At 50.5% G+C, this 27,564-nt stretch overlaps 2 protein-coding genes across 6 annotated transcripts in view; both read right to left on the bottom strand.

The window, feature by feature from the left end:
• Positions 1-1,995: 1,995 nt before the first annotated feature.
• On the bottom strand, positions 1,996-8,060 carry CLEC3B (C-type lectin domain family 3 member B). Its single transcript, XM_055413608.2, has 3 exons — positions 7,824-8,060; positions 5,661-5,759; positions 1,996-2,481 (listed from the first exon to the last, which is right to left on the bottom strand). The coding sequence occupies exons 1-3, from the start codon at positions 7,930-7,932 to the stop codon at positions 2,081-2,083; spliced, it is 609 nt and encodes a 202-aa protein (XP_055269583.1). The 5' UTR covers positions 7,933-8,060; the 3' UTR covers positions 1,996-2,080.
• A 5,334-nt stretch (positions 8,061-13,394) lies between these two features.
• EXOSC7 (exosome component 7) overlaps positions 13,395-27,564 on the bottom strand; it is a 34,160-nt gene continuing 19,990 nt past the window's right edge. For 3 of the 5 annotated variants that reach the window (XM_055413607.2, XM_088831866.1, XM_088831864.1), the window contains 3 exons: positions 21,443-21,566; positions 20,260-20,415; positions 18,001-18,243 (listed from right to left, as the gene is read on the bottom strand). In XM_055413607.2, the coding sequence (XP_055269582.1) occupies positions 18,139-18,243; positions 20,260-20,415; positions 21,443-21,566 (385 nt within the window). In that variant the 3' untranslated portion in view covers positions 18,001-18,138. Of the gene's footprint in view, positions 13,554-15,600; positions 15,710-16,080; positions 16,928-18,000; positions 18,244-20,259; positions 20,416-21,442; positions 21,567-27,564 lie in introns of those variants that run through there. The other 2 variants (XR_016036240.1, XM_088831865.1) reach the window with 2 other exon arrangements.

Genomic DNA, 27,564 nt, shown 5'->3' with positions numbered 1-27,564 from the left:
ATGGGCGATGGTGAACGAGGGCTCTACCATCGATTCTAATAAAGAGCAGTGTAGAAGCTGAAGATCTAGAGACCAGTGCCTTGTTATTGCTTATGCACCTTGGAAATTTTTAATTTTGTAGCCAGGGCCATAAGGAATAGTGAGGTGAGTGAGGCATTTAACTGAGGTACAAAATTTAAGGAAGAGCCTAAAAAAACTCAGTAATCATGATACAAAATATTTGAACACAGTGTTTTAAAAAAATAAAAATTAATGCAAACAACAACAGGTCAAAACTTAAAGCAAGATCCCAGGGCAGGTGTACCCTAGCTTGAAGTCCACAAATCTCAGTGTCTTAAAAAACCTAAGCGCTTTTGCAGCCGATTAAAAATGGTTAACGATTCTCTTGCTTATGCTGCCACCTGCTGCTGAAATCAGGAAGTGCCACAGTGGCAGTTCTCTACCAGGACCCTCTCTCATACGCAAAGGCCTGGTGCCCTCTTGCGGGCATCCCAGTGCAGGAACTTTGAAAACCTGTGGCCTCCTACATCCAGCTAGATAGCTGAGTCGGGTAAAAAGAGCCCAAGACTCAGCCAGACCAAGATCTGCCTCTCATTTTTGCTTCTCACTTGCTAGGTCATCTTGAAAAAAAAAAAAAAATCCCATCGCTCTTCTGAGCTTCCGTTTCTGCACCTGTAATGAATGTCTTCCATCATTACATCTTCCTAAACTGCTGAATTACATGAGATGGTTTCCATGACAATGCCAAGCAGGCCGTGTGGCACAAAGTACACACACACAGAGTTCACTGTAAGCTCCCTCCCCCAGCGTAGCCCACTCCCCGTGATCAAAGCAAAATATCATCCATTTACTGCTGAAGGCAGGACACACCCAAAGACGACCAGGGAGAAAAGATACACCAGGGAAGACCTCCTCTAAGGGGGTTACCGGAGCTGGGCCTACGTGGCTGGATGGGCCAGAGGGGTTCACGGGGCCACCTCTCTGATGTTTTGTCTCAGGGAAGGTCCAGCACCGTGAGACAAGCATCACAGGGCTGATGGAAAGGCCAAGGCCCTGGTGATCCTGGCCCTGCTGCTTACTGGCTCTGTGACCAACGGAAGTCCCTCACCTTCCCTGAGCCTCAACTTCCGTTTCTACAAAACGGAGATGATAGCGTGCCTGTCCCTGGTGGATCAGATTAAATAAGAAGACTTATTTAAAGTTCCTGTGATTCAGTGGGCTCAATAAGTGGTAGCTGGTATTGCTAGGATGGAACTTTCTTTGAGGAGCAGGAAAGGGGGAAACACCAGTCAGGCAGTATTGGCCACTCTCGTTTTTGACTCCTGTTCGGCAAGAAGGGGGATGCAAATATTCCCTGTGGGCAGACCGTGCTCTCATCCCAGCAGGACTCAGCGTGTCAGTGCACCCCAGACATGAATCCCCAGCAGAAAAGGGTGGGATGGGGGTGTCCCTTCTGCCCTGGAGTTGTGGAGGGGGTGTTGAAGTGGAGGCTTATGATAAGAAGCCTGGAAATCGGAATAAGGGCTGTAACTTATATAACAATAGAGTATCAGTGTTCATTTCCGGACCCTCCATGCTTCCATGAGAAAATGTCCTTGCTTTCAGGAAACACACTTAAGTATTTAGGGGTAAAGGGGCATCACGTCTGCAATTTCCTGTCAAACGGTTCAGGAAAAAATAAAAGGATTAGCAAGTGGGGGAAATATTAGTGTTTGTGGAATCTGGATGAAGGGTATTCGGGAATTCTTGCAAATCTGTCTGTAAGAGGGAAATCAAATGAAATATAAAGTTGTTTAATTTAGAAAAGGCAGCAGCAGTCAAGGGTTCCCTCCTCCCCCCTGTTGCTCTTCCTCCCTCCCCTTCTATCTGCACCCAGCTCGCCACCCTTCACGGCCTCTCTGCCCGCCTCCTCAGAGCCTTCTCCCAGGGATCCCAGAAGGGCTCCTGGACTCCCCCCGCCCATGGGAACGGGCACAGACTGCAGCCACTCTCCGCCACGGTGCACCCACTTTATTTGCGAAAGGAGGCGCCCCTCCTCCGGGGCTCAGGCTCCCGCGCCCGGCCCGGCCCTCCCGGCCCGCTAGACGATGGCGAACTGGCAGACGTAGGGCAGCTTGTCCCGGCAGCGCTTGTCGAACCACTTGCCGTTGGCCGCGCCGGACAGGGTGGCGCAGTTCTCGACCTTGCCGCCGTCCGGCTGCGCGGTGATCTCCGTCTCCCAGTTCTTGTAGGCGATGTGGCCGCCGGTCATGTCCACCCAGGCGCCCTCGGACGCCATGTCGTTGAAGCCCAGCCAAACCTCGGCCTCGCTGCCCACGCTCTGGCGCAGGTACTCGTACAGGGCGTCGTTCTCGGAGCCCGTCTGCGGGGTGCCCAGGGTGCCCCCGCGCGAGATGCAGTCCTCGCTCGCCTCGTGGAAGGTCTTCGCCTGGATGAAGGCCAGGAAGCACTTCATGTGCACCTTGGTACCCTTCAGACAGACTGGGAGGGGACAAGTGGCCGTCACCCCAGGTTCCCCAGCCGAGAGCCCACTGCCAGGGGCCGGCTCACCCTGCTCCATCCAGCCCTGTCTGCTGCGGAGGGGCTTCAGACCCAGGCCCGAGGGCCCTGCTGTGATGGGCACTGAGGCACATCCCAGACCCCCGATTCACAGCGGGTGGAGCCCCTGCTGCTGGGCGTGGACTCATCCCCCTCAGTTGCAGACAGAGGGCCCCTCCCTCAAGGTCACACCCGTCCTCTGGGTGCTCCATCCAGCGCCCAGGAGAGGGGGGAGTCATCTCTCCCCCAGGCAGGATAATTCTGCCTTTTAGCAGAATTAAAAGGCCCTTTAGGGGCCTTTTAGCTTGGAGGCTGCACAGGGGGGCAGAAGCTGGCCTTGGGTGCCCCTCTGCCCAGTCTGCTTCCCACTGCCCCCTTTCACAGCTGGGACTCCAGACTCTCCCTGATGAATGAACCCCATCTTAGAGTGGGCTACCCAGGGAGCCCCACCAGAGCCACCTGCTCTGATCTTCCTCCCGCCCCACTCTCCCTGAGTTCAGGGCCAGGGGACATTCTGACCCAGAGTCCAGACCACACTCCAGGTGCCTAGGACCCCAAATCCCTGACGCAGGGGCCCATACAGGCTCCCAGCTTCTGCCAGCAGCCTCTTCTGGGTCAGTGCTCCTGAGGGCTGGTTGGGGTGGCGACTGGGAGCTCAGAGCTGAGACTGGCCAGCCCCCGGACGGAAGAGATGGCCCAGGCAGGCAGTGGGCCAGGGGCTCGCTGTCTGGGGCTCAGAACTCTAAGGAGTCCGAGAGTTCTAAATTTGATTCTGGCCTCAAAGGTTGTAAGGAAGGTGTATATTTGGTATAGTTAGGAATATAGACTGTTTCTGCTTAGCAGTCTATTCTTTAGCTGGGTTTATAACAAATATTTAGACAGTTGGAGTGTATGTCTCCATTTGCCTTCTTGCTGCTGATCCTCAAAATTTTGGGGGAGGGTCTGCACTCCACCCCCACACCCTCCCCCCACTCACCTGCTCACTCTTACTCTCGCTTAGCACGTGTCTCTGTGTCCCCGTGAGCACCGGGCACTCCTGGATCTCTCAACTCCAGGCCTGGAGCATCACTGAGGTGTCTTTACCCACACTGTCCCAAGTCAGCCAGCCCTGCCATGTGCTCTGGTGCAGCGCATCCTAGCCAGGCTTCATTGCCCTTCCCTGCCTGGCCCCACACTGTCTTTCCTTCCTTCTGGGGTCACTGTGAAATGCCACCTAGACCCTCTTGGGGTGAAGGCCTGACCACCCCAGCTGCTGGGAGCGCTGCCCAAAGACAGCTCTTAGCTCTCAGCCTCCCTTTGGGAGTGGAAGATAGCCCCTCACCCACAGTGTGCCCCTCCCCAGAGCAGCCCTCACCCAGGGACTGGCCCATGAGCCCCCTTGTCCTGACTCAGGACAGCTCTGAAGGGCCCTTCCGAGGTCAGGGCTCCCTCTGCAGTCTCTGGAGCCTTCACTGAGACGCAGGGCACTCTGCCCACTCCTGAGTCCTGTCTCTTCCCTTCTGATCCTGGCTACTGATCAGGTACTGATCCTGGGAGGTGCTCCCTCATGAACCTCTTGCGGGCTCAGCTCCGCCTCAGGGCCGCTTCCTGGGAACCCCACCCACAACACTAACACAGTCCTCAATGAGTGTCAGGTCTCAGGGCCTTACCATTGTAACTGCCATTTTGTCACTCTGGCCTACTTATGATCTGGTGGGTTCATGCTGGCCCTGCCTAGCTCTGCTCTTGCTCTGCCCTCTGCTTGGAATCCCTCTTTATTTTCCTACACCTGCCTTAAGGGTGCCAGGGAATACACTGATTCCATGAATACATTAAGGCCCCCAGAGCAGGGCCCCACTGGGTCACCTGTGTCTCCTTGTGCGTGGCAGAGGCTTGCTAGTTGGGGACCTCACGTGCATTTGTTGACTGGGGGAGAGGAAGGGCAGATGGCGGGAGGGAAGGATTTCTCCCCTAACCCCTCATTCTTTCAACTCTTTGGCTAGATCTGCAGAGCTTTCTGTGGGGTTCTTGGCAAGGTGATTTGCAGATTGTCGTAAAGGAGAGGGTGATGATAGGGAGAAGGCCCCCAAGGAGACCGGGAGCCCATGAACCTTCTGGGAATCAGCAAACATGGAGGGGGTGTTTGGATCTCCGTATGCCGTGGACTTTGCACAGGGAGGTCCCCACGACATTGCCCACCTCAGAAGGCAAGCGGCATCTAGGTTGCATGGTCTTTGCATAAGTGCAGAGCTGAGTCATGAGACCTTAGAGCTTGCCCTGCAAGTCCAGCCCCAGTCCTTCCACTTAACAGATGAGGAAACTGAGGCCCCGAAGGGCATTGTGCTCATCTTGAACATTCCCCCATGTGTTACGTATTACTGATAGTCTATATTCTGTGTCCTCCAGGGCAAGGTCACGAAGGAGTAGGTGAGTGTGAGGTGCGTGAAAATTGGAGACAATATGAAAGGAACTTGGTGGAGAGAAAGAGAGCAGTTGTCCAGGCAGGCTGGCCAGGAAGTGCCAGGGCAGGTGGCTGTGAGCTGACTGTGTCCCCAGGCTCCACAGCTGGCTGTTTTGTCCATCCTGGCTTAGCTGGTTCGTGCAGGGTCAGCAAGACGAAAGCCCGCCTTTCCTCACACCCAGCACGCACCGGGCAGGCCACCCATTCCCACCCTAACCTGCGCTTGCCAGCCAGGGGAGTATGGGCAAAACCAGGGCCTCTCTGTCTCGGCTCCCCTCTTTAGAATAGGGGTGATAAATAGTGATGATGACTGAGAGTGACAGCATCAGCGCGGCAGGTACACAGGTGTTGAGGCTCATGCCCACGGGACTGTGGGGCCGGCTGAGTGGAGGGTCTCCTGGGGGCTCATTGGATGGCCTCTGCTCCACCAGCCCTCCAGGGCTCATGCTTCCAGTGGGCAGTTAATGGATTCTTGTGGGAGGGTTTGTTGTCCTTTTGGGACATACCTGCTTCCACACATCAGGGGATCTTCCTGAGGCCTCCTTGAATCTGGTGCCGTGGACTAGGGGAGCCAGCCAGTTCCCTGGTGCTGGGCCAGAGGCTAGAGGCGCATCCCTGACTGCTTGCCTGAGCCCCTGTGTCCAACACACCCCTGCCTGGAGAGACGGCCACGTTCACTCACCCGTCTGCAAGGCCTGTTGCTCCTTCAGCAGGGCCACCTCCTGGGCCAGGCTGTCCAGCTGAGTCTTGAGCTCCTCCAGCATCTTTGGGCTCACGGCATCTAGGATGAAGTCAGAAGAAGTGGGGACAATCCCGTGATGAAGGCAGTAGGGATGGGTGCAGGGCAGGGACTTGGGGGGTGGACCACCATCAGCCACAAGGGGACAGGGGATGACCCCTCGACCTTGATGTCGTGGCAGACTCTGTCTCTCCCTATTCCTGCCAGCGGTCATCCAAGTGATTGCTCGTGATTTCCCTTCTGCCGGGGACCCTCCTTCACTTGCTCTTGCTAACATGAGACCTGTACTGCATTGTGTAGGAGGGATCAGATGGGATGGCGACTGGCAGGGGTGGGGTGGGGGTGCAGGCAGAGCCTTCAGTGACCCCTCACCCCAACCACCCTCCCAGCTCCAGAGGAGAACAGAGCACAGGAAGCAGGGGCCTGGAGACCTCCCAGGCGTACTTTCCCCGAGGAACACACACAGCCCAGCAGGGCGGGTGCTCCGGCTGGCAGATCAGGGAGAGATGGAGTCAGGGCACTCTGCTCTCTCTCTGTCTGCTGTTCTCTGGGCCTCCAGCGCCCTGGACCTCCATGGGCCACCTGCATGGAAGCCACATGGAGCCGGGGTTCCAGTGTGACAGCTGGAGAGGACCAGGGCATTGTCTGGTTTGACCTTCTTGTCCATGTGATGAAATCTGTGATTTACATGTTCAAATAAATACATATGACATCTTTGGTAAACTTGAGAAATTAGCAACTCTTTTCCACATTCAAAAATTCTGTTATTTGCCTCTGGAACTATGTATCCTTTACAAAGAACATCCTAGTGGATATACCATGCATGCTGTGAATCCTTTTTTTTTTTTTTTAATGAACATTTTGTAGAAGGTAACACAGCTATATAATTTTTAAAGACCCAAACAGTTCAAAATGTTCAACTCTCTTTCCCAGTCAATCTGCTCTCGGCTCTCTAGTTTCTCTTCCCAGAGATAATCACTGTTGCTAACTCTTGTGAATCCTTCCAGAAAAGTTCTATGCATATACAAGTAAATATGTATTTTTTCTTTGAAGTAAATATATATATTTTTAATATAAATCCCTTTTTCAAAACAAATGTCACGTAAGTATCCGTTCTGTTTTCTAATTTTTTGTTGTTTACTTTATGGACTGAACCTTGGGGTTATTTCCTGTCGGCCCCGGGACCCGCCCATTCTATGTGGCAGGCCTGTGGGGCTCCATGGTCCTAACGTGCCCTTGCGTACATTGTCCATGACCCACGGGCAGCTGTCCATTTACAGTGGAGGCTCCGGGAGGAGCCTGAGGGCAGCTGTGTCCCCCGGCCTTGCCTCGTTTTTGCCCTTGGCCCCAGGCCAGCCGTGTTGCTGCCTGCATCAGCACTCTCATCTCCTGGGGGGTGACAGCCCACTGCATTGCCATGGCACTTCACTAGTGTTGTCTCAACACAGCCCAGGGTGACCTCACTGCAGGCAGGGCTCCAAGGGCAGGCCTTGCTGAGGCCAGGGCCACCCAAGGACACCCCAGGCCCAGAGGCCGCGGAGGGAGAGCAAAGCCGCCTCCACAGTCCTGGTTCAGCCTTGAACATTTTCATTTCCTGAAGGCTGTGATACACCATAGAATTACAAATTGTTTGTTTTTCCTTCCCCTGTGCATTATGTTATACCCTGTGTTCCAGACGGCTTATGTGTTTTCTATCGTTAAATCCTCCCAACCAACCTTTTGAGCCAAGGCCCCCATCTCTGTTTCACAGTTGAGAAGCCTGAGGTTCACAGACGACAAAGCGGAGCCTCATCAGCCCTCCCGAGGAGAGTCGGACATCTCCAGGCTGCCGAGCCAAAGGTTTGGCTCCTCTTAAAATCTTGGGGTGGTGGGGGAGGAGTGCATGTCCATTAAGGTGATCTGGAAGGTTCTTTCTGATTCTAAGAGCCCATGACTCTGACAGTTCTGACAGCTGCCCCTGCGGCTGGAGAACTCACCCAGGTCCCAGTTGGGGAGGGGGACTTCACTGATGTTCGCTGGGCTCACGGAGAAGGGAAGGGAAGGAGAGAACGGAGGGTGAGGACCAGTCAAGGAGAGAGCGACCAGCTCCCCCACCCAGCTCCTTACCTTTCTTGGCATTTGCAGCCTTCTTGACCTTGGAGGTGGGGGTCTCGGTGGTGATCTGGGTCAGGAGGGAGAAGAGGCAGAGGAGCACGTAGGGCCCCCAAAGCTCCATGCTGCTGCTGCTGCTGCTGCCTGCGGTGGGCCTGGGTCAGAGAGCACTGGCAGCTGGGGCCCGAGCCGCGAGTCTTAAGGCAGCGGCCACAAGAACCTCTGTCCAGGAAACCCTCCCAAAGTTGGCCGCGGGAGTGCCAAAAAAAAAAAAAAAAATCCTGCACAAAGAGGAAGGCCTGGGAGTCACAGAACCTGGCTGCTGCTCAGGGAACACCCACCCAGCATCCTGGCCCCGCCCTCTGAAACAGAGTCATTGTTTTCTGGGATTCTGAAAAATACCCACTTGTCTTCAGAGCTCACATCTGCTGGGCAGTTACCTTGGGCAGGCACCAGGTCACGCTTTTCCCTGGCCTCACAGAGGCCTCACATCAGCAATATGAGGCGGGTGCTGGCATTTCCCCATTTTACAGTTGAGGAAACTGAGGCTCAGAGAAGTTAAGGGAGCCTAAGCTACCAGACCTGTTAGAGGCAGCGCCAGTATCTGACCCCAGCCCGGGTACAGAACGGTCATGGAACCGTGTCTCCTTAGGGAGAGAGCTGGGGCTCACTGCCAGATTGTCTGGAGTGTTTGTTGCGATTCTTTTGTAGTTCTGCATCTGTGTTCTTGATGAATGTTTGGTTAAAAAATACAAAGAAGACCTTTCCTTTCTTGCCTCACTCTCTGTTTTTCAGCCATCCTTTCCTGAAGCCGAGATGACCACGGTGGGAAAGGGGCAGCCTGGTGTCCCAGGGTGGTGTCAGAGATGGAGCAGGGAGGAAAGAATGTCCCCAGGAAGGGGAGCCTGGTGTGGGGTGTCAGGACGCAACAGGGTGGAAGGGGGCACCCCCTGGGGGAACAGAGGTCTTACGTGGAGTGTTGGAGTCCAAGTGAGGAGAAGAGATCTGCGTGGGAGAGTGGGTGGGGGCACATGGAGAGAGTGGTTACGTATCAAATAAGTACATTTATTAAAGACCATGGGGAAAAAAAAAAGACCACGGGAGCCAGGTTTCTCATTGTCAGGAAAGGGAGGTACAAATACATAGAGAAAACAGAGAGAATGTTTCCTACAGTGTAGGATTGAAATTGGGGCTGTCGGTGTGCAGCTGTGGACTTTGACACATGAAGCCGAACCTGTAAATGACCACGGAAATGTGCACATCAGTCCCCCAGCTAGACGTCTGGGTGGAGCAGCGGCCCCACCAAAGGCTCGAGCATGCCTAGCATCCAAGCGCCGGCTTCTCAATACAGCTTTCCACGAAAAGGAACCACAGCACCTTGGAGCCACGGCTCATTTCCAGGGCTGGGACAGGAAAAGGAGAAACTACGCCCAGCACAAGTTATTTTGCCAGAACATAAGAAAATGTTTAAAGAAGGACGTGGAAGCAGCTTGAAGGAGCTTCTTAGGGCCCAAGTCGGGGACAGCATAGGCATCAAACAGTGACAGTAACAGTAAAATAGGAAACCATGAGCACATACAGATACAAATCAATAAGTGAATACACTGGAAGTCTGACAAGCAATGGGTTACTTTCATTGTCTCAGATTATTTGCCCACAAAATGCTTATTAACTACAAAGAGGAAAGAGTCCCCTTGCAGCGGAGAAGCCTGGCAGACGTCACTTTAATGAAGTGACCGAGGTCAGCATCATCAGTAACGGACCCAACGGAGAGCCTGCAGCCTAGAGCACCAGACGGGCTGGGGGAGAGCCCTGCCGAGGACACAGCACACAAGCCCAGCCGAGGGGCTCTCTCCACAGCAACTGCCCAGCAGTCCTCAGAGCTGTCCAGGACACGGCTGAGGACACGAAGGAGGTCGCAGACACAGAGCAGCAAACGCGCTGTGCTCTGGACCAGACCTCCTGCTCTCTGGACACCCCCGGGATGGGGTGAGAAGCACATGACAGGGATGGTACCTCGTGATGACGGAAGAGCGGGGCCTCGGCCACAGGGACCACGTGCTAAAGCAGGAGGCAGTGATAGGGCCTCAGGTCAACAACTCCCTCAGAAATGGCCCAGGGGAAAAACGTTCTCTGTGCTGTAGCTGCAGATTTTGTGTGAGCTTTAGATGGTTCCACAAGAAAATGCAGCACTATGTAACTCAGGCTCTTCTTGCAGGGACCTCCGCCTTGCTCCATCTGATCTGGGCAGGGATGTGCCTGCAGCCCGCTGGGCCAGGCCCTGCCCTGCGGTCCCCCAGCGCCGGAGCCTGGGGCAGGCAGCAGGCGCTCCATGCGGCCAGCCCTTCCTGTCCGGGCCGGCCCTCACGTTCTCAGAGTGCAAGGGGACTTTATATTCTCAGTCGGGCCCTCAGTGGGACGTTGAGGGCCAAAGATTAAGCAACCTACCAGGGAGTCTTCTTTCTGGAACTCTGGGTGGGTAGCACATGGCAGGAGAAATTATGGTTCTCTTTTTCTTTTTAAAATTCCATTGTGTTCTTGATTTTCTCTCCTCGGCTCTTGGGCAGCAGGGAAATGGGAGGAGTCTGTTTCCGAGTGCAAGGCCAGGACTGGCCCGATTGTGGAGGCCGTGCCCTGGGGAGGGAGGAGGTCCTAGAGGAGCCACTCAGAAGCCCAGAACCCTCTGCTCTGGGGCTTATCCTGCAGGAGCCACATGGGAGCCAGGCTGCATCTGACCTGCCTGGGACTGTTCTCACCCGGCCAGTCCCTCGGTCACTGCACCATGTGCCCCTGCCATTGTGCGACCCTGGGGGTGCGAGGCACCCTCTGTGCCAGCGGGGCTGCGGTGGCCTCTCCAGAGGCAAGTGGCCCACCGTCCCTCAATCTCTGAGCTAGAAAGCTGAGTGGAAGAGGCTGCCTGCTTTAACTGCCTCTCATATGTGATGTCCTTTTCCATTGATCTCCATGTTTGCTTAAAGCCTTCCTGGAAAGAGTAGCTCATTACGCTACAAAATAGAGGGTTCCATCATTAGACGCTTGGCTTGTTATAAAATCCCCCTCTGGTGAGGCAGTTCCCTGGTGCACCAGAACAGTCATTTAAGAGGCCAGCAAATGTCGGCAATATACAGCCTTGACATACTCCTTTCCCGATTTGGAACCAGTCACCCTGCTTATTTAACTTGTATGCAGAGTACATCATGTGAAATGCTGGGCTGGATGAAGCACAGGCTGGAATCAAGATTGCCGGGAGAAATAGCAATAACCTCAGATACGCAGATGACACCACCCTTACGGCAGAAAGCGAAGAAGAACTAAAGAGCCTCTTGATGAAAGTGAAAGAGGAGAGTGGAAAAGCTGGCTTAAAACTCAACATTCAAAAAACTAAGATCATGGCATCTGGTCCCATCACTTCATGGCAAATAGACGGGGAAACAATGGAAACAGACTTTATTTTCTTGGACTCCAAAATCATTGCAGATGGTGACTGCAGGCATGAAATTAAAAGACACTTGCTCCTTGGAAGAAAAGCTATGACCAATCTAGACAGCATATTAAAAAGCTGAGACATTACTTTGCCGACAAAGGTCTGTATAGTCAAAGCTGTGGTTTTTACAGTAGTCACGTATGGATGTGAGAGTTGGACCATAAAGAAAGCTGAGCGCTGAAGAATCGATGCTTTTGAACTGTGGTGTGGGAGAAGACTCTTGAGAGTCCCTTGGACCGCAAGGAGATCCAACCAGTCCATCCTAAAGGAAATCAGTCCTGAATATTCATTGGAAGGACTGATGCTGAAGCTGAAACTCCAATACCTTGGCCACCTGATGCGAAGAGCTGACTCATTGGAAAAGACCCTGATGCTGGGAAAGATTGAAGGCAGGAGGAGAAGGGGATGACAGAGGATGAGCTGGTTGGATGGCATCACGGACTCAATGTACATGAGTCTGAGTAAACTCTGGGAGTTGGTGATGGACAGGGAGGCCTGGCGTGCTGCAGTCCATGGGGTCGCAAAGAGTCAGACTCGACTGAGTGACTGATGTGACAACTGAAATGCTGGCGCCTGGCCTTCCTGTCCCTCTTTGGTTGTCTCTTCTCCTTGTTCCTTCCCCTCTTCCTCCCAACTTTCTAAGATATGGCTCCTGGGCTTTTTCTCTCCCTGAAGGCGTCTTTGGGGAGAACCCTGCTAGCTGCAGTCCTCACTGCGCTTGTGTCCGTGCGTGTCCTCAGGGAGTCTGCTGTGGACAGGGGCCCATGTCTCCTGTGTTCAGAATGGACACGCTCTTCACAAAGCCACTCTTTGTAGACACACACGCCTCATTTGTTGCCCGTGTTGAGCTCAGGGCCATTAGCCCCCCAGGTCCTCTCGGCCATCCCTAGTTTTCCCCGGCCAGGTGGGGACCACCATTTCGGCCACCTGCAGTGGACTCACCACCAGCCCTGGTGGGGCCTGGGGATTTCACCCTCCCATCATAAAAGATCTTCTTGTGGACCGTGCCCAAGGCCTCTACCAGCCGGTAGGGCACCACGCAGGGGGCATTTCAGCCAGGAGATCCATGCGGGGTCACTGTTCACAAGTGAAAGGAAAGGTCTGTGCGCTCACACCCCACCCTCAGGGGCCAGTCTTCTGTCAGTTTCCCTGCACAAACAATCATTTTGTCAATAAAACCAGAGGCAGAAAAATCTGAGGAGGGCTCCGAAAGGCACATTTCAGTTTTGTTTTCTCCCTCCCAAGCTGCTGGAAATCTGAGTTACATAAAACAAGCGCTGGCCACCCCACCCTCGTTGTGCACAGATGTTTCCTTTTAGCTCCGCTGGCCCTGGGTCAACAGAAATGTGGCCCGCCTATGGAGCAGAGAACTTTCCACACTCTGTTCAGAGGTAAGAACATCCAGGCTGCACATCTCCAAGAACACTGCAAGGACCAGAGACCAACATCCTGTTACCATGGTCTCAGTGACCCTCATTAGGAAAATCGCTTGTTCCTTTTCGAACCTTTTGTTGGCCTGGTTCTGTCACTCATTCACCGAGTGCTGCCTCTGCCCCTATGTGCCAGGCCCTCGGGCACACACAGCGCGGAAGGCAGTACACCATCTGGCTAGGTTCTCGGCTCCGTGGGGCCACATTTCTGGTTGTTTTGTCCCTGAAGGTCAGCAGTACCCTAGTGGAAAGATAACTGGGAGTCCTGGATTCTAAGTGGAGCTCAGACACCCAGCACTTGGGTCTTCTGGGGCAAGTTACTCCAGACCCAGATATCTCTTTCATAGAACAGGATAATAATCTCTACCCTGCCTACACAATGGGATTTAAAAAATTTTGTTTTGACTTTATATTGGAGTATCGTCGATTAACAGTGTTGTGATAGTTTCCGGTGAACAGCCAAGGGACTCATGTATCCATTATCCATATATACGTTTATCCATTCTCCCCCAAACTCTCCACTCATCCAGGCTGTCACATAACACTGAGCAGAGTTTCATGTGTTATACAGCAGGTCCTTGTTGGTTATCCATTTTGAATACAGCAGTGTGTATATGTCCATCCCAAACTCCCTATGTCTTGCCCCCATTCTTCCCCTCCCCCCAAACAACCATGAGTTTGTTCTCTAAGCCTGTGAGTCTGTTTCTTCCAGAAGCTCATTTGTGTCATTTCTTCATAGACTTCGCATATAAGGGATGTCATCCAGTACTTCTCCTCTGCACAGTGGGATCCTGAGTGAGGCAGCTGGGCCACCTGTAAAGGTGTGGGAGGCTGGAGGACAGGGGTGAGATGCTGCACGGCCGTCAGGGCTCCACGGCCTCTGCCTGCCGCTTTCCTCCTTCCACCCCAGGGCTGAGACACTACATGACCTGACCTGTAAATTTGGGGGAGTCAACCTTGCATATGCAGCCCAGTTCTGCACTTACCTGATGTCTCCAGCTATAACAGCTCATGCAGGAACAGAAAATCTAATTAACTCTGTAGGATACTGTAGATGGCCATCTGCCTGTTGACACCTTTCCCCCACCCCTCCACAAATGGCCTTAAAATTCAGCAAATACAAACCCGGTTGTGCATTTAGGGATCCTGAAAATTTCACGTTATCACACTAGCCATGCACAACCTCTCTAGTTAAGTTTTGCTGGTTTCTCTTTTCCCCCAAAGAACCCCTCTCTGTGCACCAGGTCTGAGCCTTAGCCCGTGTCCAGAATCTGTGGGCCCCCAGGGCAGGAATGGGCTGCTGGCAGACTGCTCCCATCCAAAGCTCTGCCTCCTCTGGAATTTTTCAGAGAACAAGCTTTTCTTTCCATTGATTTTCTCTCTTGATTTCCTGTTTTCAATTTCATTGACATCTATATTGCTATGTTGATTTTTTATAATTTCTCTCCCTCTGCTGACTTTGGATTTAATTTGCTCGTCTTTTTCTCATTTCCTAAGGTGGGAGCTTAGATGATTTATTTTAGATCTTTCGTCTTTCCTAATATTCAATGATTTAAATTTCCTCCTAAGCACTGCTTTTGCTACATCCCATAAATTTTGATAAGTAGTGTTTCCATTGTCATTTAGTTCAAAATATGAGACTTCGTTTGAGATTTTTTCTTTGACCCAAGTGTTACTTAAAACTGTGCTGTTTAGTGTGTGTGTGTGTGTGTGTGTGGTTTCCAGCTACCTTTCTGTGACTGATTTACAATATAATTCTATCGTCGTGGTCTGGGAGCAGGTCATCGTGATTTCTCTTCTATTAGATTTGTTAAGGTGCATTTTACGGTTCAGAATGTGGTCTGTCTGCATGAATGTTTCCAAGTGAGCTTGAGAAGAACGTGTGTCCAGCTGTTGATGGATAAAGCAGTCTATGGGTGCTACGTCCCTTCAGTCATGTCCAACTCTTTGCGATGCTATGGACTATCTTTGCGACCCACCAGGCCCCTCTGTCCATGGGATTCCTTCAGGCAAGAATACTGAAGTGGCGTGCTTCCTCCAGTGGAATTTTCCCCCCAACCCCCACCCCGGGATCGAACTCCCATCTCTTATGTGCATTGCCAGGTGGGGTCTTTACCACTAGCACCACCTGGGAAGCCCCAGAAGCGGTCTGTAGATGTCCATTATATCCAGACTGATGCTGTTGGCGAGTCCAAACACGTCCTTACCAATTTCCTGCCTGCTCCATCTGTTCCTCTCTGACAGAGGGATGTTGAATTCTCCAGTTATGATCGTGGATTTGTGTATTCCTCCTTGATGTTCTGTCAAAGATTTTTACCTCATGTATTTTAATGCTCTGTTGTTAGGCATATACACGTTACAGATTTTTATGTCTTCTTGGATTTTTGCGTCTTTTTATTTTTATGTCTTTATCGTTATGTAATGCTCTTTATTCCTGATAACTTTCCTTGCTCTGAAGTCTCCTCTGTCTGAAATTAATATAGCTACTGTAGCTTTCTTTTGATGAATGTTACCATGGTTTATCTTTCTTCCTCCATTTACTTTTATTCTATATGTGTCTCCTATTTAAAGTGAGCTTCACACAGCTTTATTGATTTCTCTGGATTTGCCTACTGGCCTCCCCAGTTTGGGGAGCAGTGGTTGCCTTGGGTCCTCACTTCTCTTCCAGCTCTGAGAAGCCCTGCTGCTCTTCAGCCTGTTCAGTTCTGGCTTTTCCTCCTCATTTACTCCAGGTGCCAGCGAGGCCCAACTTCAGGGGCCATCCCAGCAGTGAATTAGGAAAACTTCCGATCTCCTTCCCAGGACATTAGGCCCCCTGCCCAGCCCTGACCCTGGTCCAGCACCCTCAGAGCCACTCCCACCTCTATTTCCTTGGTACCTGCCAGGCCAGGTCTTGCGACTATTTTGATGAGTCATGCGTTTCTTCCCAGGGTAGGGCCTGTGTTTCCCCGCTCAGGCTGGGCTGTCATCAGTCCCTGGTTATGGGCCTGGAGCCAAGGAGGTAAGGTGTTATCACTTTATGAGAAATCTGCCTCATGAGAATGCCTGTGTGGAAACTGGTATACTGTTTATCTGGGGAATGCTTCTCTAAGGGTGGGAGTTTCTTCTGCCTGCCCACAGCATCCAGAGGAATATGAGGGACCAGGAGGCTGTCTTTCTCCCTGGTCAGATTCCCTTTCTTTCCTGACCAAAGCCCTGTCTGGCAGAGGACCCTGCCAAGGGTATCCCTTTAGTGTCCTGTGCCGCTCGGCCATTATCACCCAAGCACTGATACTGGGATGAATTTCTGTTTTTCCTCTTTGGTGACGTTTCCAGAACTCGATTATTAGGCCAACAGCCATGAAATTTTTAAGACTTTTAATACACACTGCCAGACTATCTTCAAAAAAATATTGAATAGCATAGATTTACGCTCAGCTGGCAGTTATATGGGAGACCACTGCCTTTACTGAGCAAAACGCAAACTGCTGTCAATTTTCGAAATTCATGTGCTTTGTAGGCTTGAATTTACATGATTTGAGAGACCAAGGAATCAGAGAAACAATAAAAGCAATTAGAATATTCTGTAACACTCCATGCCCACCCTCACTGAGCCCCCCGCCCGCAAACTCCTGATTGCCTTCTGGCTGATTTTAGTTCTTCTCCCCAACATTGATTTAATGGCCACTAAAGACAGCTCCAGTTCTGCTGGATGAAGTAGTGGATTTCTCTAGGACAATATTTTCCCAAGTCTTTGCCAGTCTCTGCCTTCAGTTCTCTTCCCTTATTCTGAGAGCTGCAGTAATCAGACAATTCCAGGAAAGCCTCTCTGGGAGAGACCCTGCTCACTTGGTATTTTGTTTCATTTGTGATGGATGCTTCTTCCCGGTAGGGTGGCCCTCAAGGAAAGGTATGGATGGGGTGGTAGAGACAGATGCTGACATCTGCTTCTCCCCTTCATCTGCACTGGAAGTGCTCCACCAGCAGGCCCAGGCGGGTAGCTGTAGCACAGCTGGACTGGGAAAGCCTCACCTGTCTGTCGAGACTATCTGATGTCTTTAACCATCAAAACGGAAGGCTTCTCAACTGTGTTCACGTTCTGGTTGCAGCTGTGCAGCCCCACTGTTAATGTTCCGTCACGGGCAGTCAACCAGTGCCAGGGGAAGAGGAACAGGCTGATCACCGCCTCGCTGGCAGCGCTGTCGTGGCGCCCGTGAGGACTCTCACTGGAAAAAAAGCAAAAAAAGAAAGTCCCGGCTGTTCTCTCCACAGGGCAGCAGCTCTAAGTCCAAGTCTAGGCAGCCGCTTCTCTCCACTGGGCACACCTGGCCAGGCTGGGAGGAGATGCCCATGCCAGGACCTCTGTAGTCAGTCTGCAAGGGCTTCAGTTCACATTATGTTCTTTCCATCTGGCAATAAAAATACCTAATGTTTAATGAAACGCAGAGAGTAAATGCCACGCTGAGACACTCTCCATCATGGACCAGCTCCTTCCCCAGGGCTCTCTTGATCGACTGGGGAGTTTCAGTTCCCCGGGAAAAGGAATACCAAGACTGCTTCAACCCAAGAACAGACTTAATTCCAACACGCTGCCCTGTGAGTAAAACACAGGCTCATAGAAAGCACATTCTGATGCCACGGAGAATGGCCTCCCCTTCTGTCCCCAGAGTATGAAGGCAGGCTGAGTAATCAAATGACACCATCTCTAAAGCAGCCTTCTTAATACTGATAAAACATGGAAATCTTACAAAACACCAGGGAGTGGTTATAAAACATGAAGCAATTTCCAAACAAGAGTGATAAGAAAGGCTGGCTAAGGACCAGACCCTAGGGGAGCTCGGCCGGGATCTCTTGGAGGGCAAGATGCAAGAACTGGGCTTCCCCAAAACTCGGGAAGGCTCACCAGCCAGGCAGAAGCCCTGGGTCAGTACCCAGGGCAAAAGGCCTTCTCCACCTCCTCAACCAGGAAGCCCCCAAATGCACAAGTTGCATTTATATTGTTGTGTGTGTCTTATCTTGAAAGCTCTAAAGGGGAGAAAATTGACTATATATATATATATCATAAGCATTTCCTTTGAACTATTTTCTGATAGGTCTTATTTTAGTGTGTGTGTGTTTGTTGTTCTGATGTCCTGCAGCAGGAGACAAGTCTCCCTAGGGAGACCTGGGACCAGAGTCCTCCACTGGAGCAGGTCTCTGGACTTAGTTGTCATTCCCTAGATAAGGGTCAGACACTCTGCGGAGCCACAAATGGCATCCTGGCATACAGCTGAAGAAGTCAAGCCGTACCACACACGAGACCAGAAAATAGACTTTAATTTTACATGTACAAATGTTGCCTTAAATTCATAGCAGTTAAGAAAACAATGTATACAAACTTCAGCTTCCAGGGAAAAGGAGAAGAAAGACGTTCGGCAGTTGGAGGCTGATGTGCACATCAGCCCAGGAATCCGACTTTCTGTCTCTTGGGCCCCAGGCTCTCCTCCTTGTGTAGAATACTCTGCAGAGAGGTGTGCAGCACCTTGCCCACGCGCTTGCCAGTCTGCAGGATGGAGAAGGGCAGACAGAAGAGGGCACACGTCCACCTGTGAGGCACACATACCTGACCAAGAGAAGCGTCCCTGCCAACCAGCCATTCCAAAGCTGCACACATTCCATCGGCCTTACAGGACTTTCATTTATTATAAAAACCCCAGGGAGTTCCCTGATGGTCCAGGGGCTGAGACTCTGCACTCCCAACACGGGGGACTCAAGTTCGATCCCTGGACAGGGAACTATAGATCCCACATGCCACCACTAAAGATCCTGCCACCACTAAAGATCCTGCCACCACTAAAGATCCAGCATGCTGCAACTAAGACCACGTGCTGCCAAAAACAAATCAAAAACCAACCCTCCAAACCCCCACACCACAGTAGTTAACATTCTGGGAAAGGGAAAAAAGGAAAGGAGAAGGCAACCTCCAAGCAGCAAGCAGAAAGAACAAAAGCTGCCTTGGTCCTTAGCTGCTGCCACTAGAAGCAGCAGAATAATCAACCCAGTCAGAACTTGGTTACAGCCACTGCGTTGCAGAGAGAAGGCATGGGGAGACCCCGGGGAATCCAGAATCTGTCTGATGAAGGAACAGATGGTGCTGGGAACCCTTTTTAACAAGCAGTGTCTAATTTGCCTGCCACTAAAGGAGACCTGCTCAGATAGGACCAAAGTCAATATCTGAATAGAGTCTTTGATGTTACTGCCATGCAGAGATGTTAAAAGCATAAATTGCTGGAATCAAGACATGTCAAGAGGTCAGACAACCCCACAGATTTCCTAATTAGCCCCCTACACAGCGGACAGAAGGGGGCCTTGACAAAAAAATCCCAACTATATAACAAAAATCTTTCTTTATGCAACTGTTTTTGGGTCACATGAATCATTTCAAGAATATTATGAACCAACTACAAGTTTCCTCTTCAAGCCTTCCACGTTCTCATACCAGCTTTAGTTCACTTGTGCTACTGGTTCCATTCCCGACAATGTCAGGGAGAAGGACACCCAGGCCCTGACCCCACCCCAGTCCGCCTAGTCATCAGTGGATTCTCCCCAAGGCTGTGTGCCTTTTCCGCTGACCCCTGACTGTAACAAGGGATGAGACCCCAAGTGTTAAACGAAAACTCATATGAAGAGAAGAGCTTTGTTTAAAGACTGGGAAGGGATCGATTCTATGAAATGCAAAGTCAGGATTAAGGTCCAAAGTAACTTTGGAAAGATTTTTATCGCAATATTAAAGGAAAAAATGTCCAAGTAGGGGACACTGACTAGGGAAACTGATTATTCATATGAATGAAGGCAGGGAGAGAATAGGAAATGAGACAAACAGGACCCCAGGTCTTGAGAGATCTGGACCTGGACTTGTAGGAAAGAGGTTACAGCGGCTGGGGGTGGCAGACACATAACCACCTGAGTGTCTAAGCTTTATCAAGAGCAGAAGGAGTGAAGGGGACGGAAGTGTCAACCAGTCAGTTAAGGAGCAGCTGGGAAGCGCCCGAGTGGTGCTGCCAGGCCTGCAGGGCTCCTGAGGGGAGCCCGCCCAGAGGCCGTGGGGGGGGCTTTCCCACCATCCCTCTTCATCTCCATTTACACGCTTCCAGGCCTTGCGAATGGGGAGACCACCATCCGGTACCCCCAGCTCCACCTCTGCCCACTCTCCTCAACAGACAGGAAGCAGTCAGCCAGGATTTCAGTTCCCTCATCCAATCACCGACGCCTGGGATTTGGGAGTTACAAGTGACTCTAAACATTATCAGTCCAACATTCTTATTCAGAAACGTGGCACTTGGGTCAGAGGAGGAGAGGATAAGGAACTCTTTTGGGCAGGTCGCTACCTCCTGGTCCCAAGCCCCCACCCACCACCATCTCAGCTAGCTCAGCGACATCTGCCTTATACCAGCTGCTCTCCAAACCCCAAAACTGGGGTGAAGAGGGGAAAGGGGTAGAATTTCCAGTGTGACAAGGGGGGAGGAGGCAACAAGCACTCCCAGCCAGGTTCCAGAGCCCACCTCAGGACCAAACTCACCTCCAGCATCTCGAAGATGCTCTCTGGGTCCAGGCTGCCCTTTCCCACCTTCCTCACGCACGTCACGACTCCCTTGCTGGTCACGGACACCAGCAAACTGGCCAAGGAGCAGGCCTCCTCCTGAAGGGTAGCGTCCACCACATGCCGATAGCCAATCTGTAGGATGAGGGCAGCAGTGCACACGCGTGGGCGGCGCACGCCCCGGACCCCCACTTCCGAGGGCCTCGCAGAGGGAATACCTATTCCACCCATTCAGGTCTCATGTTACATTCTGTTCATAAGAAAAATATTTGAAGTGCTGTTTGCTCGGCTGTTGGAAGGCTGTGTAAACAGTGTAACAGAAGCATGACATGGAGATACAGGGTGGAAGGAAAGATGGTCACAATTAAATCCAGAGACCTTCCAAGTCAGGGGCTGTCCAGGGGTCTCCAGCAGAGGTCCCCTGGATGTTTCACTGATGACAGAGATGAATGCAGAGGGCCCATGCTGATGGACGTGCTCAGGAATTAGTCAAGGGCAGGTGGCTCTGGTCGTACCAACGCTCCACCACAGCCCAGGCTCATGCAGCGACCCTGGTGGAATTACACCTGGCCTGTCAGTCTCATCCGTATCCAGCGAATCCCGAGCGGAATCATGGCAGTCTCGGTCAGAACAGGCCTCTCTGCACAGTCCTGGGCGGTGCCAGTCACGCATGAGCATCAGCCAGCTGCTGCGCTCCACAGGCCTTGGCGTTCCGCGCTTGATGTATTAGACACCCAGGCCCTGCTCCAGTCCTCATTTCAGAGATGTGCTCATTAGGGCCCACAGAGGGGACAGTGTCCGCCTTTCAACCACCTTTTTACTATTCAAGCAGCCCAGACACCAGAGTTGAAAGAATTAAAGGAAATATGCATTCAAGGTTTTTTGGTGAAATGCCTGGTAGACAGAAGGAGCTCTGCAAACTCTGGGTACTGTTATTATGAACCTGCTCATGTGCTCCTGAGACCAGAGCCATATCTTCCAGTTAAAAAGAAAAAGCTGTTTATGGTAGTAGTCTCTAATACAACAAAATTAGTGGATTTAGGTTAAAGGCACTTCTGTATGGGTTGTAAACCATAACTTCTCAACCTACTAGGTAACCTTAATGGGCCAGGGTTGGAGGAGATTGACAGGGAAGAAAAAACCATGAGATATAAGCTCATACTTTGCACAGGGTGACGATGCAGGGGACATTCTCCACGCTTAGCTGGATACAGTCATAGGGGTCGTCGGACAGTTCAATGTCCTTCGACCCTTCTTCGTCTTCCAGAACACGAACTCTTGGTATCCTAGAAGCAGAATTAAAATCCCCACTTACTGAAAGGAAGCATGTGACTGCTTTTTCTTGAGTTGGAATCCCTGTGCCTCAGAAATGAAGTCATGCTGTGCCCGAGTTTCCCCTCAGCCCTGCCAAAAGGGTACAGGTGACATGGATGCAGGGAGGAAAGGAGGTCTTTTAAAAAGGGATGCTGGGCAGAGGCAAGTGGAGAGGGGCTAGAGAGGCACAAACTAAATACTATGAATGAAATAAATAAGCTACACAGATACACTGTACAGCACAGAGAATACAGTCAATACAGTAACTATAAATGGAGTACAATATATAAAAATGCTGAATCACTATACTGCACACCTGAAACAAATAACAGTACACATGAATTATACCTCAGCAACAACAAATTTAAAAATGAAATGTAAAACAATACTTGGTCAACCAGATATCCAAAAATGAGCCCTGATCCCTACCTTCTCACCAAACACAAAATCCATACTAAATGGACCACAGATGTAAAGGCAAAAGGTGAAACAGTAAAGCTTTTAACTAAGAACATCTTCACCACCTTAGAGTTCAGTTCAGTTCAGTCGCTCAGTCATGTCCGACTCTCCGCGACCCCATGAATCACACCACGCCAGGCCTCCCTGTCCATCACCAACTCCCGGAGTTCACTTAAACTCATGTCCACAGAGTTGGTGATGCCATCCAGCCATCTCATTCTCTGTCGTCCCCTTCTCCTCCCACCCCCAACCTTTCCTAGCATCACAGTCTTTTCCACCTTAGAGTAGACAAAGATTATTAAATAGGACCCAGAGGACTCACTGCGAAGGAAAAAAAAAATAACAGATTCAATTATAACCGAATACACACACACATATCTTGGAGATACTGCAGGTCTGGTTTCAGACATTGCAATAAAGCAAGTCACACGAATCTGTCCATTTCCCAGTGCATATACAGTCACGTGTATACTATAGTGAATCTGGCCACTTCCCAGTGCGTATACAGTCATGTGTATACTGTAGTGTAGTCTATAAGCTGGGTATAAGCATTATACCAAGAAAATGAAGAAAAAAAAAGTGCACATACCTTAATTTTAAAAGACTCTTTTAAAAAAAAACTTACTTATTTTCAATTGGAGGATAACTGCTTTACAATATTGTGTTGGTTTCTGCCATGTATCAACATGAATCAACCATAGGTATGCGTATGTCCCCTCCCTCTTGAACCTCCCTTCACCTCCCACCCCATCCCACCCGCCTCGGTTGTCCCAGAGCACTGGATTTGAGCTCGCTGTGAAACACACTATTATTAAAAAATGCTAAACATCATGTGAACCTTCTTGCAACAGTAACATCAAAAATTACTGACCACAGGTCACTGTGACAAATATATAAATAAGGAAAAAGTCTGAATATTGCGAGAGACATGAAGTGAGAAAATGCCGCTGGGAAAGTGGCGCTGACAGACCTGCTCACGGCAGCGCTGTCACAGACCTTCACTTTGCAGAAAACGCCGTATCTGCCAAGCACAATGAAGCTGTGCGCGGTGAGACAAGGCGTGCCTCTGTGCGTGGGTATGATATAATACAGATTAAGATGATGAGCTTCTGTTTGTCAAAAGGCATTATTTGGAAACGAAAAGATAATCCAGAATGGAGAAAACAAATTATTTCTCCGTGTGAGTGTGTGTGTATAAACTGACACATTACATAAAGAATTCCTACCGAACAGAAAAGACAGACGACCCAACAGAGAAATGGGCAAAAGACTTCAACAGGAACCTCAAAAGAGGCTATTCACATAGCCAACAGACACAGAGAAAGGTGCTCAACTTAAAATATTCATCAGGAAAGTGCAAAATAAAACTACAATGTGATACCAAAACACACCTACCAGACTGGCTAATATTAAAAGACACACACAAAAAAAGACGGAGAGCAGCTCAGACTCTATACAAAGCTAGGAGTATCATTTGGTAAAAGCAATTGGGAAAACCGTTTCACAGTACCTGCTAACACTATTTGCAGGAGCTCAAAACTGGCAACTACTCAGATGCTCGTCAGCAGAAGAATGGATACATCAAGTGTGGCATATTCACTGGCAGTGGAACACCATACAGCAAAAAGCAGACCAGCAGACTAGACCACAAGCCGCAATACAGGTGTCTCAAAACATACAGCTCGGCGAACAAGACAAACAGCAGAGGGAACACACCGCGGGATTCCATGTGTACCAAGCACAAACCAACCAATTGTTTTAGGGCTGGTTATCCTCGGCGGGGGGGGGGAGGCGTAGTGACTGCGTGGGGTTACAGGGTGGGAGAGCTTCCGGGGAGCGGGCGCTGTTCTTGTTTCTTGAGCTGAGTGCTAGAAATACAGTGACACCATCAAGCCGGTTCATTCCAGTGTGGGGTGGAGCCAGGAAGGAAGAGGTGGTCCATCCAGCTACTGTTATGGAGGCAGAGTCGGTGCTTTTCCCTGTGCCTCCGACAAAAGCCCCCTCTGATTCAGTCCTGCTGCCTGTCCTTACACACGCCAACGTCCAGAGCAGAGGAGTTTCAGCCAGGGAACGTCCCGCTAGGGTCCTGCACCAAGGAGTCCTGCTATGGACTGCCCTGTATGAAGTCTCCATGTCAGGGGCCCCCAGGGCGGAAGTACTAAGCAATATCAGGTGAACAGTTTGAATTCTGATATGGTAAAAAATAAGCACGCATACACACACACACACCCCTTCCCATCACACACACACGCCCCTTCCCATCACACACACTAACACGCATACACACTCACACATACTCCTTCCCATCACACACACACATACACACACCTTCACAATCCTCCTTCCCATCACTCACACACACACACACACCCCTTCCCATCACACACACACATACTCCTTCCCATCACACACACACACTTTCACAATCCTCCTTCCCATCACTCACACACACACACACCCCTTCCCATCACACACACACTAACATGCATACACAGTCACACATACTCCTTCCCATCACACACACATATACACACACCTTCCCAATCCTCCTTCCCATCACTCACACACACACACACACACACACACACACTAACACACATACACACTCACACATACTCCTTCCCATCACACACACACATACACACACCTTCACAATCCTCCTTCCCATCACTCTCACACACACACCCCCCCCTTCCCAGTCCTCTCGCCATAACGTGGTTCACCAGAAGGGCTAGAGGATGCTCTCGAGAGAATGGCTGCCACCCTTCTAGAAGGTCCTGACTATACAAAGTCCTCTCCACACACCAGGCGGACCGAGTGCCTTGCAGAGTCCCCACCCCTTGCTGCCTGCATGGCTGCTGTGCTCTGGGAATGGGACTTGACAGCTATGCCCATGACAGGTGTCCTCCCCAACCTGAGCAGCTGGGCTTACCATTCTGATGTACCGTTTGCCCAACACTTCCCCTACAGCCAACAGCCTCATCTTGTTCTCCTCTCCCTTTCTGCCTTGGTGCCCATGGCAATCAGCTGGCAAGACGGGGAGTGATTTCTGAGGCTTGAGGTACAACAGATGGAAACTTCTTCTCCAACAAAGCCCAAGGCCAGGCTGCTGTGGATAGTATCTGGGACGTGAGCCCTCACAGTGGCCACAAGAGCCAGACCTGCCCTCAGCTAGTGTTAGCCAGGAGTCTAATGGCCCAGCAAGGGGAAGGGGACTCAACAGCTTTCGTTCCCAATGGAGCTTCCATCCTGCAATGTCTGACCTACGTTTATTCAACTTTGTTTTTGTTTGTTGTATTTTAAATTGTGCAAGTGGTCTAAATTTCACCACCGGAAAACTCTAAAATACAGATTAACTTTTTAATCATCCTTAATGTGAGCACTTGAAAAGGATCATAATGTCCATTTGGGGATATTTATGTTTGTCGTTGTTGTTGTCCAGTTGCTAAGTCGTGTCTGACTCTTTGGGACCCTGGGGACTGTAGCCCACCAGGCTCCTCTATCCATGGGATTTCTCAGGCAAGAATACTGGAGCGCGTTGCCATTTCCTGCTCCAGGAGATCTTCCCAACCCAGGGATCGAACCCATGTCCCCCAAGTTGGTGGGCGGGTTCTTTACCACTGAGCCGCCAGGGAAGCCCAGAGAGCAGAGTACAAAGGAGGCAAAACCCTGGCCCCTGTGGGGCTTTATCTAGTATCAGTATTTGGACAGTTGGCTGGGTCACTGGTTTCGACTCATTCTGCTGTTCTGTGGTTTTCGAACATTTTTCTACATGGTACATGTTTACTTATGAAAAATAATAATCCAAAAAATAAATACAGAAATATATCTAGTATTAAGAGACCTCTTCAAGAAAATTAGAGATTCCAAGGGAACTTTTCATGCAAAGATGGGCTCGATAAAGGACAGAAATGGTATGGACCTAACAGAAGCAGAAGATATTAAGAAGAGGTGGCAGGAATACACAGAAGAACTGTACAAAAAAGATCTTCACGACCAAGATAGTCACGATAATGTGATCACTGACCTAGAGCCAGACATCTTGGAATGTGAAGTCAAGTGGGCCTTAGAAAGCATCACTACGAACAAAGCTAGTGGTGGTGATGGAATTCCAGTTGAGCTATTTCAAGTCTTGAAAGATGATGCTGTGAAAGTGCTGCACTCAATATGCCAGCAGATTTGGAAAACTCAGCAGTGGCCACAGGACTGGAAGAGGTCAGTCTTCATTCCAATCCCAAAGAAAGGCAATGCCAAAGAATGCTCAAACTACCGCACAATTGCACTCATCTCACACGCTAGTAAAGTCATGCTCAAAATTCTCCAAGCCAGGCTTCAGCAGTATGTAAACCGTGAACTCCCAGATGTTCAAGCAGGTTTTAGAAAAGGCAGAGGCACCAGAGATCAAATTGCCAACATCCGCTGGATCATGGAGAAAGCAAGAGAGTTTCAGAAAAACATCTATTTCTGCTTCATTGACTATGCCAAAGCCTTTGACTGTGTGGATCACAATAAACTGTGGAACATTCTGAAAGAGATGGGAATCCCAGACCACCTGACCTGCCTCTTGAGAAACCTGTATGCAGGTCAGGAAGCAACAGTTAGAACCGGTCATGGAACAACAGACTGGTTCCAAATAGGAAAAGGAGTGCGTCAAGGTTGTATATTGTCACCTTGCTTATTTAACTTATATGCAGAGTACATCATGAGGAACGCTGGGCTGGAAGAGGCACAAGCTGGAATCAAGATTGCTGGGAGAAATATCAATAACCTCAGATATGCAGATGACACTACCCTTATGGCAGAAAGTGAAGAGGAACTCAAAAGCCTCTTGATGAAAGTGAAAGAGGAGAGTGAAAAGGTTGGCTTGAAGCTCAACATTCAGAAAACAAAGATCATGGCATCTGGTCCCATCACTTCATGGGAAATAGATGGAAAAACAGTGGAAACAGTGTCAGACTTTGTTTTTTTGGGCTCCAAAATCACTGCAGATGCTGATTGCAGCCATGAAATTAAAAGACGCTTGCTCCTTGGAAGGAAAGTTATGACCAACCTTGATAGTATATTAAAAAGCAGAGACATTACTTTGCCGACCAAGGTCCGTCTAGTCAAGGCAATGGTTTTTCCCGTGGTCATGTATGGATGTGAGAGTTGGACTGTGAAGAAAGCTGATCGCCGAAGAATCGATGCTTTTGAACTGTGGTGTTGGAGAAGACTCTTGAGAGTCCCTTATACTGCAAGGAGATCCAACCAGTCCATTCTAAAGGAGATCAATCCTGGATGTTCATTGGAGGGACTGATGCTAAAGCTGAAACTCCAATACTTTGGCCACCTCATGAGACGAGTTGACTCACTGGAAAAGACTCTGATGCTGGGAAAGGTTGGGGGCGGGAGGAGAAGGGGACGACGGAGAATGAGATGGCTGGATGGCATCACCGACTCTGTGGACATGAGTTTGAGTGTACTCCGGGAGTTGGTGATGGACAGGGAGGCCTGGCGTGCTGTGATTCATGG

This window comes from Moschus berezovskii, chromosome 24 (genome assembly GCF_049115385.1).
Source record: "Moschus berezovskii isolate FMDL1 chromosome 24, NW_MosBer_1.0, whole genome shotgun sequence".
In the NCBI taxonomy this organism is placed as follows: Eukaryota; Metazoa; Chordata; class Mammalia; order Artiodactyla; family Moschidae; genus Moschus; species Moschus berezovskii.
This window is presented reverse-complemented; position numbering and strand designations above follow the sequence as displayed.

Coding starts and splice junctions, on each gene's coding strand:
- CLEC3B (XM_055413608.2), bottom strand. CDS start 7,932: ATGGAGCTTTGGGGGCCCTACGTGCTCCTCTGCCTCTTCTCCCTCCTG. Junction 5,760..7,823: donor GGCTGCAAATGCCAAGAAAG/GTAAGGAGCTGG, acceptor ACTTCATCCTAG/ATGCCGTGAGCCCAAAGATG. Junction 2,482..5,660: donor GCAACAGGCCTTGCAGACGG/GTGAGTGAACGT, acceptor GTCCCCTCCCAG/TCTGTCTGAAGGGTACCAAG.